The sequence below is a fragment of the Primulina huaijiensis genome, chromosome 2, assembly GCF_012295235.1.
Source record: "Primulina huaijiensis isolate GDHJ02 chromosome 2, ASM1229523v2, whole genome shotgun sequence".
Classification (NCBI taxonomy): domain Eukaryota; kingdom Viridiplantae; phylum Streptophyta; class Magnoliopsida; order Lamiales; family Gesneriaceae; genus Primulina; species Primulina huaijiensis.
This window is the reverse complement of record NC_133307.1, coordinates 30,629,941-30,647,126: the sequence shown is the minus strand read 5'-3', so window position 1 is coordinate 30,647,126 and position 17,186 is coordinate 30,629,941. Positions and strand designations below refer to the sequence as shown.

The 17,186-nt window shown below is 34.5% G+C and overlaps 2 protein-coding genes and 1 long non-coding RNA gene across 5 annotated transcripts; 2 read left to right on the top strand and 1 right to left on the bottom strand.

Annotated features, from left to right (window-relative positions):
• Positions 1–3,294: 3,294 nt before the first annotated feature.
• Positions 3,295–7,713, bottom strand: LOC140971558 (uncharacterized). 3 transcript variants are annotated; one of them, XM_073433877.1, is made up of 7 exons: positions 7,511–7,712; positions 7,195–7,346; positions 6,993–7,102; positions 6,810–6,895; positions 5,712–5,816; positions 5,428–5,622; positions 3,295–4,492 (listed from the first exon to the last, which is right to left on the bottom strand). In XM_073433877.1, exons 1-6 carry the CDS (start codon positions 7,618–7,620, stop codon positions 5,430–5,432), a joined length of 756 nt encoding a protein of 251 aa, XP_073289978.1. In that variant the 5' UTR covers positions 7,621–7,712; the 3' UTR covers positions 3,295–4,492; positions 5,428–5,429. The 3 variants fall into 3 exon arrangements, 2 of the variants coding, with proteins under 2 accessions (XP_073289978.1, XP_073289977.1); XR_012174324.1 differs by lacking the exon at positions 3,295–4,492 and having other exon boundaries at positions 5,373–5,622; positions 5,712–5,787; positions 7,511–7,713; XM_073433876.1 differs by lacking the exon at positions 3,295–4,492 and having other exon boundaries at positions 5,373–5,622.
• On the top strand, positions 4,499–5,249 carry LOC140971559 (uncharacterized). Its single transcript, XR_012174325.1, has 2 exons — positions 4,499–4,812; positions 4,878–5,249. It is a non-coding gene; the product is annotated as an uncharacterized lncRNA (long non-coding RNA).
• A 3,448-nt stretch (positions 7,714–11,161) lies between the features above and the next one.
• Positions 11,162–17,023, top strand: LOC140971557 (auxin response factor 5-like). Its single transcript, XM_073433875.1, has 14 exons — positions 11,162–12,127; positions 12,269–12,381; positions 12,871–12,969; positions 13,092–13,148; positions 13,226–13,378; positions 13,465–13,549; positions 13,711–13,801; positions 13,927–14,091; positions 14,237–14,359; positions 14,438–14,513; positions 14,614–14,749; positions 14,829–16,000; positions 16,156–16,343; positions 16,502–17,023. The coding sequence occupies exons 1-14, from the start codon at positions 12,025–12,027 to the stop codon at positions 16,656–16,658; spliced, it is 2,718 nt and encodes a 905-aa protein (XP_073289976.1). The 5' UTR covers positions 11,162–12,024; the 3' UTR covers positions 16,659–17,023.
• Positions 17,024–17,186: the final 163 nt, after the last annotated feature.

The window sequence follows — 17,186 nt, the reverse complement described above, 5'->3', positions numbered from 1 at the left end:
ATTTTTAATCTTATTTGCATATCATTATACTAAAATGTTCTTTAAAATACAATAAATAAAATAAATTAACAGAAATACATCAACTTATTCTCTTTCCCTAAAAATTTACATAACCAAGTCATATACAAGTTGAGTAACTTTACTATTAGTTTGTGAAGGTTAATAAAAAATTTTACATGCTAAATTGATATGCCTTTTGACATTAATCAATAATTTAAGTTAATTATGTCAAATTCATTTCATAATGATGTGCTGTCTTCGATCTACTATATTTAATGAATATTCTAGATGATTTTGGTGATATCAGTATATAATGAATATTCTAGATGTATGATTTTGGAATGTTCAATAATATACTGATTTATGTTTTTTAAGCTCTTATTTGTGTCGTTTTGGTTATTTATGAATGAATTTACATTTTTATGTCTGATTTAAAATTAGTTTATAGATATATTTAATTTTTAACAAGCTCGATTCAAACTCAAACTCGAGCTCAATTCTATGCTTATCGAGCTCGAGAACGAGGCGAGCTCAAGCCAGGCTTGTTAAACATGCTAAACAAGCTATTAATGAATCAAGCTCGAGCCTGGCTTGATTAACATGCTAAACGAGCTTTAAACGAGCCGAGCTCGAGCTTTTCTCGAGCTCAGTAATTTCAATACAAACCGAGCTCGAGCCTGATAATAGAAGCTCGAATCGAGCTCGAGCTCGAGCCTCAAACAATCTGAAACAAACCAAGCTCAAGCCTGATACTGTTTGGTTTGATTTGGATCGTTTACATCCCTATCTCCAACATGCCATGTTGGACAGACGTACAAGCTGGTATCAGTTTACCACAAAAAACAATTATATTGCAACATTATATGTTATCATGGACCCACTTTATTACAGTTGGCTAAAACCTTTATCGATAATGGTTTGCATGTAAAATGTCCAGGTTCTTTGTGTGCTTAGTTGTAGAAAGCAGTCATAGCCCCACGGGCCCCTATACTCTATGCCACGGCCCATTTCAACTTTACACTTCAGCAATATATATGAGAGCACTACATACATTAATTGCTATATATATTTTTTTTTTAAAAAAACACTATAATTTATAATTTTGAGATGTTAATTCGTTGGATTTTCAAAAAGTCTAATGCTCTTAATATCTTTAATTTTGAAAATTTTAATGATGATAATAATAATTAATAATATAACTTTTTTGGGTATTTTTGTATTTTGTTGGAATACTAAAATTTTAAGATAAGCAACAACAAAAGATTCTGAAAATTTAAAGTTTACACACTCGTGCACATTCTTAATTAAGCTAAGGATCACTAAGGTATTAATCAATGGGGGATGGGACAAGAAAGAAAGAAAGGAGGAGTTGGGGGGCAACATGAGGATCCCTGTGAAGGATGTAATAACAAACATCCACGTCCAGCGATTCGATCGAGACTGGTACATTTAACATGGTTGTGTTCCGCAATCGTTTCTTGACGCGCGCACGCACATATATATATATATCTATCTATCTGTGTGTGTACGCAGGGACGGAGCCACATGCTTATTTAAAGCCCCGATGGCTCAATTTTTTTTAAAAAAAATATATATATATATTTTGTATAATTTTGGAATAATATGATATTAGTCCGGATAGATTAATTTGAAATATTAAAAGATTTTAAATTTTAAAATTCTAGCGCGGGCAAAGCCATATTTCTGGCTCCGTCACTGTGTGTACGCGAGGTGTACACACACATATATATATTAACATCGTGCACACACATATATATATATATGTTAAATAAATATTAAGGTTGTTAATCCATGGTATTTACTTCTAACTAGTTTTAAGTTAAGATGTTCATGATGTAGACAACACGAACATGCATGGGATACTAGATCTTGACATTCATCGACCCTTTTTGACATGCATGCATGTGCTTTAACCATAGAACGTGTTCTAACATATAAATTTAGTTGGCGAAAACACGATTGCTTTTATTTTATAAAAAAAAATATTTAAAAAATTATACTTAGAATATTACGGATGTAGGTATTGATAATAAATGTTAGATAAAACAATCAAATCTAAATCATTTATTATTCATGTGATCGGATGCCTTTAGGAGTTAAATGGATAAGAAGACTCGGACGAAATGAACCTTAATCTATGGGTTTTGCCTTGCGTTGAAAAGTGCTACGAAATTTAAAGTACTTTTTCATGGCTGAAATCATGGAGCAATTATTACAACGTATAAATTTACCAAGTCAAAAAAAATATAATAATAGGTTTAATTTATTTTTTTTAATTCCTGATAGTTTGTAATAATTGAGTTTAAAACATGAATATATAAATTTACACGTTCTTTTTTTTTAAAAAAAGGGAAAGTATAGATATTGGTGACATTGGTACGTAAGATACATAAAATATTTCCTATAATTTCGAGCATCTTTATTATTGCTAATTTAATAACGTGAATGACTTTAAGTCAACGCACTCCTCAACCGAAAGCTTCCAATTTTTGGAGCTTTTTACACCATCGTTGTTGGGTTGGGGAGGCGACCCACGTTCCACATTCCTCACTAGCCAAATTAGATCCTTACGTCCATTTTGTGTGGTTAATAATTTATCTGTAGTTGAACTTTTATTCTTCTTTCTTGCTTTTAACGAAGCGATTGATTAATCACATTACATTAGTAGGATGTAAATAAATTTACACAACAAATTAAATTTTGCCTCCTAGTCTCTTAGGATGTAATAGTTGAACCTATTGGGACGTCGTTTGAGGTTTAAGATGTTCTACAGTTTCAAATTTTAGACTTATATTGTTATTACTAACTATACTTATTTAAAAACGACAAATATTCGACTATAAATAATCTTTTTCATAGTACCAAACATGATAACTCAAGATGACCGTTGAACACATTTGATGCCTACATAGTCCTTTCCACTATACCAACTACCAAACATAAGAACAAAATAGGCACTTCGGAATTTAACACTTTGGAAAAGATGGAATTTGAGTAATGGGAAGAGACTGAGAATGGAAAATCAACTGTTTCTGACAAGTAAAATTTCGAAATTCAAATTATTATCATACCATAGCATATAATCATTCTATTTATAAAGAATTTAGAAACTCCATTCCTCCATATTATTCGAGGCATGCTCATGGGCGTATTTATCAAATGTCATCTGCATTTGGCAGGCTACAATTATTACATCAGCTTATCTTTAGAATTATTGAAAATGATTTTTCATGAGAAGCCATGATTCCATTCAGAATGCATTCTCAACAAGAAAAGGATGTCAGAAGTAATTCATTATTATAAATGTATATATATACTGATGAAAGGTATAAACAAACAAATAATCGAAGCAAGCTACTAGCTTCCCATTATAAAAAAATACTTGGATCATGATTTTAAAAAATCCCAACGACATATTGATTGTTTATAGATGAAGGAAGCATATTAGGAGTCCGTATTACTCGGGAAATATTGTCACCACCCTCTAATGTATTTTTCCGATTATATAATCCCAACTCTAACATGGTAGGAAGATGCATTTCACAGCATTATTTACGAACCTAAAATATTCCATTTTCCTCCCCCTCTCTCACCACACATTCACAGGAAAATACATACTAAAAGAGGCTCAACCTCTTTAATATAATATCCCTTCTCAAAAGAACCATTTTTAATGCACCACTCATTTTCATTTGGATCTTACAAGGAGGGCCACTTGAAAGAATATGTACCAGTTTACAAGAAAAACCACCAAAACCTGCTTTGATCGTGATTTACAATCCCCATTCAAATATGTGCATATTAATGTTTCTTGCTATCAACTGCTGCTTATATTTAGCTAAGCCAACATAAAAAACCTCATGCTCCATGTAAACTAACTTGAATTTTGACCCAAATGGATAACTAAGACATCTGTCAGACTTGTGTCCCAAACTTCCAGGTAGCAAACATGTTCTATTTTACTTTCACAAAATCAATCCAAATCACAAGCCTGTGAAACATTATGCTATTCAGTAGAGCAAAAAATTCTGGGCATGCCACAAAATGGTTCAGCAAAGCTAAAAGCGATTAAGATATACGGACAAAATGACTTGCTGTGTTCGAATTCGAAGTTCTAGACAATCCCAAAGCAATTTTGAAACATTTCACTTCTATCAAATTCCTATCTATTGATGACTATTCTGACGGAAAGAAATCATTCATAATGTCAATGACATTTTGAAATAGTTACAGACCCAGAAATCCCAATCAACTCGGCATAATAATGATTTTCTATAAACCTTTTAAAAGGGCCCCATAATGTAATTGAGAGAATTATTTTAGATGCAGCTTTCTCTAAAGCAAATTACATGAGCAATTACAAATCTTGACTGGTTAAATTTCAGCAAATCACAGCTACTGAATGGCTGCAATACCATCGTAATTTGGGAAAACTTGCCAACCACATGGACGACGGAACACAATTTGTTTCCTACAATTATCATTACGGTCCATCAGTATGACAGTATCAGATAATCTCAAACATTTATCACCCCTGAAAATGAAGTTTCGAAATCATGTCACAGTTAGTGACAAAACATAAATGCCTACAATTTGGATACAGGAGCCTCATGCGGCAGCATATATCAAGGATTTTGGAAAGATGATTGCAAGACTTTTATGACATGGGAACGTAAGAAGCAGTTACAGAAAGATAGCTATGTAGAGCGTTCCAGGGATTTAAAGAGTAAGCATTTGAGGGAGGCCAACAAATAAAAAAATCAAACATCAGATATCAAGAAAATGAACTTTGTAGAACAAATGGAGTCAAAATATTATAAGATTTTCAGCTGTGTGCAAGTCAAACTGGAATTAAGGCACAGAAAGCATTTGCGCAAACTTTGAAAAATCATATCCATCTAGGAAGTAGACTCCTGCTAAAATCAATTTGATATTTAATCCTATCCAAACTAATCTACCACATGAACACAAAACGGTAACAGGCCAAGCAAAAACTCATCAAAGAAAATCAAAGATTTTTTAAAAATTATAGCATTTTAGAGATTTATAATTTCTAGGAACATCAACTCGTTATTCATCTAAAAATCACCGCAGAAAAGTTCATTTCAAAGAGAATCAAACAGGAGGAGAGCACGCATTTCAAAATATGACGGACTGCGCCAAATATGAAATGTATATGCAAGATAACATCAACAAAACACAGATAACGAAATACAGAGGAAAAGATACATAAAAAATATTAAGTCCGACCAAAATGGGATCTGACTCAGAAGTAACTATTGCATGTAAACAATGATGTGAGAGATTGGAAGATGGGACAGCAAACAACTCGTGTCAGGAGAAAAAATTACTTACGAAACCCAAAGAGCCTTCTGTCTCTAAAATAACATAAGCTTCAAAAGCAACCTTCAAGAATGATCTTTTCTCCCTTTCTTAGATCTTTTAATCTGCTGGTCATTTTTTAATGAAGTTGTTTCCTTCTTGACCATTGACATACCTTCCTCCGTCTTTTCATCCTCTCTAATAATTTTCTTCTTGATCATCAATCTATCTCCCTCCGGCTTTTCATTTTCTTCAATAACTTTCCTTTTTTTGGAGGTGCTGTGAAACAAACACGGATCGGTGAAAACTCGAACACTTAATCCTACCTGTTCTAAATAAACTTCCATATAGACAGTTTTCGGATTAACCTGTCAGTTTGAGACCATTTATCCAAATTTTTATCCAACCATCGAGCACATCCTGTGTTGTCAGCAGTCAAAGATCCTGATATATGAAGCACCTCTTCATCAAAACTACAATAAAAATGATGCTGGTGAAGTCAATAAGACGAGTACTTCAAAAAACTTTCCAAATATTCTGCAACCGATGCCGTTGTATTTATGTTCCTGTCTCCTATTGGTATTTTGTATCAGATAAACATTTAATAAAAATTCAGGCAATGAAATTGCAAAAAACTTCGCTCGGTCAGATTACGTAAGCCAAAGTAATCAGGAGAAGGCAACCATTAACTTCCATAATAAGTTCACCAGCATATCAAGTTGGTTTCAGTTTTTTCACTCCTTGGTCCTATTGCCTGACTCTTCCACATCATAGTGGTTTGGAAAGTTCAAGAATCCAGAATTTTATAGAATTTAGCAATACAATAGTGCCATTCTACAATTTGTTGTTCATTTCCAGAAATTTGTATTTTCTTCATTCAATATATTCAGAAAATTACAAGTTCAACGTATCTTTACAACCAAAAATCTGAAAATTTATGCAATATGATTTTAATTCGTGCTTGAATGGCTCTGTGTGGGCTTGAACTATGATCTGAACCAAATTAACGCACAATAACATAAAAATCGAGCCATAAATAACTTAAACCTGTCTATTTTCAACTGTAAATATACAGAGTCTAGAAGTTACGTGCACAAGCCCCTTTCTGAAAAATATAGCAATCTTTGAATAAATCTCATTAACCAGTGTGTTCAAAATGTTCTTGTTTCATTTGAATCCCTGACTAATGCATGAGAAAGGTTTCATAACTTAATATGCCCCATAAATTATAGTTTGAATTGGACTATCAAACTCATATTTCAATACTGACAGTCAGACCCTGTTACTGTTGAACACGTACGAATAAAGTTTGACTTTACAACTCATTACATACAACGCGAATGGTTGATTTTTTCTTAACGGGAATCACACAGGGTATACTATATATTTTATTCACCACTATGACAATTTTCAGCTACCGACCACAAAATAATCTCAGTAACAAGACTGGGAATACGAAAGATCACCTCTTCACCACAAAACGTATAACAGTTCCAACTTTTATCTTGTGTTTCCTATAGGATACGCTAGTAAATACTTCCTCTCCACGTTTCTGAAAAATGAGTGAAAACAATATGAATAAGCAGTACAAATCTGTCCCCTTAAAACAGTGGTCGCAAATGCATTATACCTCAAGACAAGAGACTTACACTTTTATGCTTGAATTCTTCGCGGATGTCTTCAACTCCTATAACAGCCGCAGAAAAACCAAGAACCACGGCGTGAATCGAATTTCTAGTGATTTTAACCACCTCCCCCTCTGTCCAAAAGACCAGTATGCCAGTGTCACTCTGTTGTAGCTCTTACAAAAAACATGCTACTTTCTATGAGGAAATAGGGGCGGAAAAATACCTAAAATCATGTCAGGCCTGGGATTGAATAGCAACAATCTAGCTTTTAATTTCACCCCAAAATATGGATGAACTCCGGGTAGTATCCTTGCCAACATACTACGAACATTTGGATCATATGCCAACACCACTCCATCAAAAGTTTCACTATACCTACACAGACGAGGCAACAAAACCAAAAGAAAAATCTTTCAGTCAAATCAAATTCCATAATTAGGCAATCACTCCAATTATATTCAAAGTATAAAAACACGGGACATTAAACTGACCAAATCAGTAACAAGAAACAAAAACAAGAAGGCTATACTAAAACTAACGTGAAGAGCAAAGAACTAAGCTCGCTGAGAATGGCGTCCATGGGGGTTTTGGCCTTGGATGGGTGCAAATACATCACCATATTAGCTTCACATTCTTTCAATCCCTCCATGTTTACCAGTTCGCAATATTACACAAGAGGTTGATTGTGTGTGAGGGTTTTAGAGTGCGAAAGATGAGGATAACCCTCTGCCCCTTTCCTTCGGTTTGGTTGGCGATTAAGGAGTTTCGTGGGCTGGGCCCATTGGTTGCATTTTACTCTATAGGCCCAATATATATCAATTGTTTTTTTTAAAAAAATATTTTAATTATTTTAAGCAAGTAATTCCTTTTTTGTGTGATAAAACAAACAAATATCTTTTTCCTTAATGTTTATTGGAATCCAAAATCCAACGGCCCACACTATCCGAACAGACAAGAGGGGGAATATCTTACATGTATGGAAATGTGCCCTTATTTCCCTACAGTGTACTCTGTCACAATGTCCCTCTCTTTAGCCACGCCAACTTTGGTCATTTTATTACCCAAAATAAAAAAATAAATAAAAAAATTTGGTCATTTCTTTCCATCATCGTATTTGGGCCCCATTTTCCTGTATTTTTTCTCTTTTATTTGCAAAATTTTTTAGCCCTATTAAATCCCATTAGTAACGAATATATTAACAATATTTGAAATTTGTTGTTACTCGTGAAATGATAAATGTGGTGATGGTCCCCACATTATATATAATTCTTTATCCTTAAATATGACACACTTTTTATGTAGTATATTTAAGTTTGGATGGGCATTAATTTATTTTGGCCTCTCCGCGAATATATCTCACATTCGTGTACAAGAGAAAGGATTTTAAAATAAAGATTTTGAAAAAGAAAAATATTAAAATATGATGATCAAAGATAATCAATTATTTTATATTTATAATGTGTACATACTACATAGTTGAAGGTAGAAAGCAAATGCACCGTGCATGATACCATGTATTTGACATAATTGATTATAGTCTCGCGTGCGTGTCTGTCTGTCCTTCATTCGCTTCCATAAATTGAATACCTTTCTTTCTTTAATTTATCTTTTTATCATCGTCAAATAATAATCCGATGGCAAGGAAGCAATCGATCATCCTTTTTTACTGGAATTTTTTTTAAAGAATATAATAATAATTTAGCAAAATATTTGACAAAAAAAAAAAAAAAAAACTCTTTAGATTATTTCATCCATTTCATTTCATAATGTAAATGACGATTTATGGTAGTTTGCATGCATGGTAAACTTGAAATATCTTGTAAGTTAATAAACAAAAATTTTTTTTTTTTGGTATTTGATTAATTATCATAACGAAGAACTTGAGAAGGAAATTGGATTCCTTTGATCATCACTCTCCATTTAAGAAAATATAACAAAATAAAAAGTGGAAAAATACATTTCAAACCACAAAAATGTGTATTTTTTTTATTTTTTATTTTTTGGTATATAGACATACCCATCGGGACAGTAAGAGATGCATTAAATAATTCGTAATTTATTATGTATTTTTTTTCAATTTTCGAACTACAAAACATGTTTATTTTGTAACCATATAAAGAGTCCATGGATGATTATTCTAGATGCTAAAATCCCTAATTTATCCTACACATAATGTTTATATTTTTTAATATTAAAAAAAAATATTTGTTTGTACCAAAAAATTACATCTAAATTGGTGCTTTAAATATCTAACACACCCGCAATCCATTAAATTTGTGCGAACAATATTAAATATAGACTGAGGAAACAATTTAAAAATAACCTTGATCAAACTAAATTTTTGAAATTTAACATTTGAGAATGTTATTTAAAAAAAAAAATTGACCGAGGATCCCTAAATATTATTACTGATTCATCACGCATATGAGATCTTACACATACTATATAGAGTGAGTCTCATGTGAGACCGTCTCACGGATTTTAATATGTGAGACGGGTCAACCCTACCAATATTCACAATAAAAAGTAATACTCTTAACATAAAAAACAATACTTTTTCATGGATAACCCAAATAAAGATCCGTCTCACAAAATACGACCCGTGAGACCGTCGCAAGTTTTTGCCTACTATATATGCATGTTTTGATACGAAGAATATATATGTATACGTAAAAAGAAACTATAGATACACGATTCCATGTCTTTTAAAGTTCTCAAGTTTTAAGTTAATCCTTTATGGAAAATTAACATCTCAGCACGTCAAGTATAGTTGCACGAATTATTGAAAATTTGAAAGAGGNAATATTAATATCATATAAGGGTAAAATTGAAAAAAAAATTGATGTCCTCTCTAGATAATTATTATCATGTCCTCACACGTAATATAATAGTATATATAACATTAATAAAGAAACAAGATTTACTGTTATCCTAAATTATTATAAAATAAATAGACATCAAAATTATTGTAATTAAACAAAGTACACGGAAGTCGAGGCTGGTCTTCCTTGCGCCGTATGATTAATTTGTCGTGACCCTCACGCGTGACGAACAGTCAACAAATCCGACTCGCAAAACAGAGCCCGATGAGAGCGAGAGAATGAATTAATATATTACGAATTACAACGAAATGTCCAGTCTTGATCCAACTAAACATAAGAAGAAATGACTCCTCTGTGATAACCTCGTAATCTACGTGCTAAAATGCGCCTATGTCTTGTTTTTATCAAAATTTCTATAATTTACCATGACCTCAATAGCTAACTTTTCCAAACCCTGTTTTTTTGAATTCTTGAAATTTAAAAGGACCAACGTTTTTTCTTTCCCTTTAATTGAGAGAAAACAAATTCCCTACTCTTTTTAAGAAATGGTTAGGAAAACCATTTGTTTCCAACGCCTAATAGTTGATTTCCCTACTTTCACCTCACCAATCACCCCTAAGTTTTATCTTAATTCAAATTAAAATTGCAAACTAATTAATCACATATTTTGACAATCATCCATAAAATCAAAATAACATTTTACCATTATTCGAAAGTTTATCTAGTGTAGATCCGAAATATCTTTAAAAAAAACAAAATATTTTATCGCTGATGATCAAAGATGACTACAACTTGATTTAATTGAAAACTACTAGAGACTAGTTCGAGCATCGAAGTTTTCATTGAGGCAAAGATCAAGAAAGGTAATATTCGAATTCCACTGGATTTCTGTTGACTTAAAACATTAATATGAAATATCTTTAATTTAAAGATAGGTGGAAAAGGGAAAATCATAGCCAGAGTTTCATAACTACAAAAAAAAAAACAAAAAAAACAAAAAAATTCGTGCATGGAGACATATCAACAATAATATTCGCATCTGATTCAAAACACATGAGACAAATGTTTTATGGCCTACTGACATCACGCTCCCCCTAATTTGTGGAATGATCTCTATTCCAGATTAGAAAACTGAGAAACAACCAACTTACGTCATCTAAAGTTCTAAATTTTTCTACGACTATACCCAGCATGAGTTAAAAGTAGGCATATAAATTTATCAAGTGATCTCCATGATGACCAAGAAAAAATAAAATGCAGTACTGAACATATAGAACCATATCCAACGAGTGTAATAGTATGTAAGTACTGTACATTCTCATTGTTCTTTATCCATAGGGCTAGCTAGTCTATGGATGCAAGCAACTGTCCCTTATACTTATTTGATTTCATTAATTCATCTGACTGGTTCTCCGCCGCGTATGCTAATGATTTCGTGTGGGAATGGCTTTGTTCTGTTAATTCCCACTTGTTATTTATTTCAATAGTTCACCAATTTCTCGGCCTAAAGCTGCTACAACAGAATCTACTATTTTCAGAAAGAGTGTGAGCGCAGGATAAGAGCATGCACTACCCTCCTCACCATTAAAAAAATCAGCATACCAACTACAGTGAAGGTGTGAACAAAGGGTGAAAAAAAGCGAGAGAGAGGAAAGGCGAAAGGGTACAAAAGATCGGAATTACTTTCGGTGTTGTTTTGATTCAGAAAGGTCGATTTCTTTTGAGAAAAAATCTAAAGAGAAAAGACGGGGAAAAAGGGCGACACACTTGATAATCCGACCACTCATGGCACGGTCCGCGTGCTTTTATGCAATAAAACGGACCCCTCTATTTTATTTTTAGTTTTTGCTTTTTTCTTGCTTTTGCTGCTGATGGGTTGTTTTTCGTAGAGTGGAAGGGGAAGAGGAAGACCAAGTAGATTTTTCAGCGACTTTTTGCAGTGTTTTGGATTTTTAGGCCAGGCTTCTTGGATTGGTTCCTCTCATGGTACTAGATTCTTGTTGAATATTTGTATTGGCCTTAGTCTTCATCACCTCCAAGAAAAACGGTGATGGGAAGGTGATGTTCATTGAAATGGGTCGTCTCCCTTTTCGTTTAGGTCTTCAAGAGCATGTGAGTGGATGTTTTTGGATGGAAAGATTGTATCTTTCTGAGAACGTGATGATTTCTTGAAAATGGGATGTTTTTGCGATTAAGGTAAGTGAAAAATAGAGCATAAATACATATACAATATGTCTTCTGTCGAAGAAAAGTTCAAACCCGAAGGTTTGGTCAATGGTGGACATAATATACTAGAAGGGATGAAATTGTTGAAAGAAATGCAGGATCATACAGGTCTGTTATAATTCCTCTGTTTTATGATGCTGTATAAATTTGTTTTACTGTATTTCCAGAAAATCTAGATTATTTTCTAAGATCTCTTCAAATTTGTAGTACTGGGTAGAATTTTAATTACTTGATCATGGTTCTTGATAGGGGCAAAGAAGCCCATGAATTCTGAGTTGTGGCATGCTTGTGCTGGTCCGCTGGTTACCTTGCCTCAGGTTGGAAGCCTAGTGTACTATTTTCCACAAGGGCACAGTGAACAAGTGAGTTTCTTTCCTCATCTTAGCAAATTGCAAACCGGAGTCGTTGAGCACCGTATTTTTGTTTTTATTCTGGACTAAGGAGCTTGATAAATCGAAATCGCAGGTAAAGTGAAACTTAGAGGAGGATTCAGAATTGGTATCACATAATCTTTACTAGCTTTCATTAATGTCGAGAATAAAGTTGAACTAGGATCATTATGGCAATTCATTTCATTATAAACAATTGTGTAGATTACACGTACTTGATGCATATTCTGTTAAAAATTTGCCAATTTAACCATTTTGCGATCAATTATAGAATTATTTCAGCCATCAAGAAAGTTAAGTTGTTTGAATGCGTTCAAAATAACCTCGATATTACTTTTTGAAGTGATAGTTGCTGCGTGTAATTTTAACGTTTTTGGTGTATATGGTGATTTTTCGAAAAATTCGTCTGGTCATATTACATAATAGGATTTTGGATCTGTGTGTGTTTATTCTTTTGTTCAGGTTGCTGCGTCCACAAATAGATCAGCAACAACACAGATACCAAGCTACCCAAATCTCCCGTCTCATTTGTTGTGTCAAGTTCACAATGTTACACTCCATGTATGTCCTTGCAGCATTTTTGTGTGCTTAATTTCACTAGGAAAATGGGGCTGTTCTGAAATAAACAGATCATTTTCTACACTGGAAGAGAAATATTTATCTAACCTCCTTTTGATCAATAGGCAGACAAAGACACAGATGAAATTTATGCGCAAATGAGCCTTCAGCCGGTGAATTCTGTATGATATACACCATTGCAAACTAGTTTTAATTGCCTTATGTTTTGTGGTTTCATATTTTGCTTTTTTTTTATTAGGACAAAGATGTGTTTCCTATACCTGACTTTCGAGTAAGACCCAGTAAACATCCAGCTGAATTTTTCTGCAAAACACTGACGGCCAGTGATACTAGTACACATGGTGGCTTCTCGGTTCCTCGAAGATCTGCAGAAAAGCTCTTTCCACAGCTGGTTCGGTTTTGGTTTATTTGGTTATTTATTACATTTTATTCATAAATATAAGATTTAACTGATATACTTTTTGTGCTACTTTTCAGGATTACTCGGTGCAACCACCAACTCAAGAACTTGTTGTTCGAGATTTGCATGAAAACACCTGGACTTTTCGACATGTATACAGGGGTAAATAAATTGTTTCCTTTTTCATTGTTTCAGTTATTTATGTAGAAATTTCCTGTTTGAGTTTTAATTTCTTTTTTGAGACATAAATTTACGCCAAACGAACCAGAGACTGAACACCAGTTTTCAAATCTTACCTTTCTGCTTATTTCATTATTATTTAGGACAGCCAAAGCGGCACCTTCTAACAACTGGTTGGAGCATGTTTGTTGGTGCAAAGCGGCTTAGAGCAGGCGATGCAGTTCTATTTATCAGGTGGTTTTCGTTACTGCAGTTTGTTTAAAAAAGTAAAGTAATGGTCAAGAATGCATATTTGGAATTATTTCCTAAAACAAAGCATTTTTCTAAATTTGCTGTGACTTTATGGATGTCATACATAGAGATGAGAAGTCCCAGCTATTACTGGGAGTGAGGCGTGTTTATCGTCAGCAAGCAGCTCTGCCATCTTCGGTTCTGTCTGCTGATAGCATGCACATCGGAATCCTGGCTGCTGCTGCTCATGCTGCGGCTAACAGAACCCCATTCACAATCTTCTACAATCCAAGGTTTTATGAGATACATTTTCACTTTATTCCATTTATTTTCAGATGCACACATCCATTTGATTGACTGAGCAGTTATGTCGTATTCTCAACAAAAAAAAAAAAAACAAGTCTAAATGTTGGTTCTGCAATATTATTCATTTTCTAGAGCATGCCCCTCAGAATTTGTCATTCCACTGGCTAAATATCGAAAAGCATTGTACGGTACACAACTCTCCATAGGTATGAGGTTTGGTATGATGTTTGAAACAGAAGATTCCAATAAACGGAGGTAAACTTTCAAATTTTACCTGGTTTAGTTTGCTGTCTCATATTCTGTTATCTGACTTCTCTTTCACTATTTGCACAGGTATATGGGAACCATTACTGGTATAAGCGTTTTGGATCCTCTAAGATGGCCAAATTCCAAATGGCGCAGTCTTCAGGTATTTGTTACTTGTATTAAGTGTAAGAACCTAGGATACCTCTAATTTTGGAAAATATGTGATCCTCTGGGACTAACGTTATACTTATTTTCGGTGACAGGTAGAGTGGGATGAGCCTGGGTGCTGTGACAAGGAAAGTAGAGTTAGCCCCTGGGAAATTGAGACTCCAGAAAGCCTCTTTATATTTCCATCTATATCGGGCAATCTGAAGCGTCCTTACCACTCCGCTTTCTTAGGTGTTTTTCTCTCATTTGAAATGGCTTATGTTTAATGTCTTTTCCGTGTATTGAGCAGTAGGGCTTTTTCTTATATCAGGGGCAAAGCCAGAATGGGAAGGTTTAATAAATCGTTCTCTTTTCCACGGTCCACTTGGGGATCTTCAATGTTCCTCAGTATCAAGCCTATGGTCGGATCAGTTAACAAAGATGCTAGTAAAGGACGCAGCACTCCAAGAATCCAAATCTTTGGCGCAATCTGCAAATAAACCGACTCCTCCACAGAATATTCCTCCAGAAGTGGAAAGTTATCCCGGACGATTAGTTGGCAGCCAAACAAATGTCATGAGCTCAAATGTTTTACTGCCGGCAACCCCAGAGGCACCAGAAAAAGTCGTGCACCAAACTTCTATGAATACAGTAGGATCAGCACTGACTATAGATCAGCTTAGCCAGGTTCAGTCACAAGAGCAGTGCTATGATAACAAACATGATGTTCCAGTCATGAATCAGAGTAATGGGATGCAAATGAGTCCAGTGATCACACGCTCTAGGTTGGACTCACAAATCTTTCAAACTCTGCAAAGTGATCCATCCCATGTACAGTCCGATTGTCTTAATGCCTTGTTCCAGTACCCTAGTCAGGTTGAATTTAATACATATCCTTCAATATGTTCCTCCCCATCTGGCATGTTTAGAAATCCAGGATCTTCATTTGTGTTCAAGAAATCCAGTCAGCCTTCTCCACTACCAGAAACTGTGAGCAAAGTGTCGCCTTCAGTAGGTCAAGAATCGTGGGATTTTCATTTTAACAATGCGAAGTGCATGTCCGAAACCAATCTCCCGACCCTGTTGTCTCATCAAGAAATGTCGACTCTTAAGTATAATTCATGTGGTTTGAAAGACTTATCATCAGATGAGATCCAGAATCAGAGTGACATATATAGCTGCCTCAATCTTGGTGAGAATAACAATGGAAGTACAGTAATTGATCCTTCTGTTTCTAGCACGATCTTGGATGGTTTTTGCGCATTAAAGTACACTGATTTACAAAATCAGTCTGATTATCTTGTGGGAAACTTCTGCCCAAACCAAGATGTCCAATCCCAGATTACATCAGCTAGCCTAGCAGATTCTCAGACATTCTCTCTCCAAGAATATGCAGATAACTCGGGAGGAGCATCTTCAAGCAATGTGGATTTTGCTGACAAAAATATTTTGCAGCATGGCTCGTGGCAGCAAGTTACTCCAAGATTCCGGACTTATACTAAGGTAACCGTTCTTGTTTCTCTTACAAAAAAATATTGTTAACAAAGCATTCGATTGCACACACAAGAATTTGACACCATAAGTAAGTTGATGGCATTGAAATGTTAATATATATTTTCAAATATATGATTCTATGCTGATGAGATGAGTTGTGACAGATACAAAAGGTCGGATCTGTGGGAAGATCGATCGATGTCTCTAGTTTCAAAACTTACGACGAGCTACGTGCGGAAATAGAACACATGTTTGGTCTCACGGGATTGCTCAATGACATGGGTTTTGGATGGAAACTGGTCTATGTGGATTTCGAAAACGATGTTCTTCTTGTCGGAGATGATCCTTGGGAGTAAGTCCCATTACCCTATTCTCCTCAGTACCTCCTGTGTGTAATTAATCAATTAATCCCATCAAACAAACTGCTCATACAAAACATTTCCTCATAAATCTGTTCTATCAGACCAGACAAAAATTCTTGGAGACTAAATTCTATGTTGACTCGTGTAGGGAATTCGTGGGCTGTGTTAAATGCATCAGAATTCTATCACCGTCGGAAGTTCAGCAGATGGGAGAAGAGGGAATGCAGCTTTTAAACTCTGCTGGGGTGCAGGCTGTTAAAGGCTCAGCATCTGAAGATGGATGCGGTAAAAATGGCTCTAACTGATTTCCAGATAACCTTTTTTCCCTATGGATCATAGGATCAAAAGGCCTGCGTTCAATATAAATTTGCCCGAGTCTTAACTTGCATCTTCACATCCAGTTCCACGAAAGCATTGGCAAATTACAGTCGAAAGAACCTAAACCAACTGCAATAGATATTTAGTTTTAGCATGTTTGTGAAGATTTGACTGTTGTAATGCATGACAGTATGAGTAGAACTCTTCAGATAAAAATCACATTTTTAGCGTATGATCGATCCAGATCTAGAATGATCTGTTAAAATTAGCACAAAAAGATCAAAAAAGAAAATTCTGATGTCGTTCATTTATTTGATATTACTAAGAGAACTATATCGTGTTAAGCAATTCACTTAGATGAATCATATTGTGTACGACAAGAATCTATGGAAAACATGTATCATATCATACTCTTAGTACTGTAGAACAGCGGACAAGTAAAGTTCTGGTTTTCTCGATCCATCAAATTTCTCTGCAACAACCCACTTCAACTTCTTATATCCAAACCGTTCAAT

Bases quoted from the DNA above. Each gene is read 5' to 3' on its own strand.
- LOC140971557 (XM_073433875.1), top strand. From the start codon at position 12,025: ATGTCTTCTGTCGAAGAAAAGTTCAAACCCGAAGGTTTGGTCAATGGT. The intron at 14,360-14,437 runs GTAAACTTTCAA...CTATTTGCACAG, and splicing joins GAAGATTCCAATAAACGGAG to GTATATGGGAACCATTACTG. The intron at 14,750-14,828 runs GTGTTTTTCTCT...TTCTTATATCAG, and splicing joins TTACCACTCCGCTTTCTTAG to GGGCAAAGCCAGAATGGGAA.
- LOC140971558 (XM_073433877.1), bottom strand. From the start codon at position 7,620: ATGGAGGGATTGAAAGAATGTGAAGCTAATATGGTGATGTATTTGCAC. The intron at 7,103-7,194 runs GTATTTTTCCGC...TCTTTTGGACAG, and splicing joins CAGGCCTGACATGATTTTAG to AGGGGGAGGTGGTTAAAATC. The intron at 5,623-5,711 runs GTTAATCCGAAA...TTTGTTTCACAG, and splicing joins AAATGGTCTCAAACTGACAG to CACCTCCAAAAAAAGGAAAG.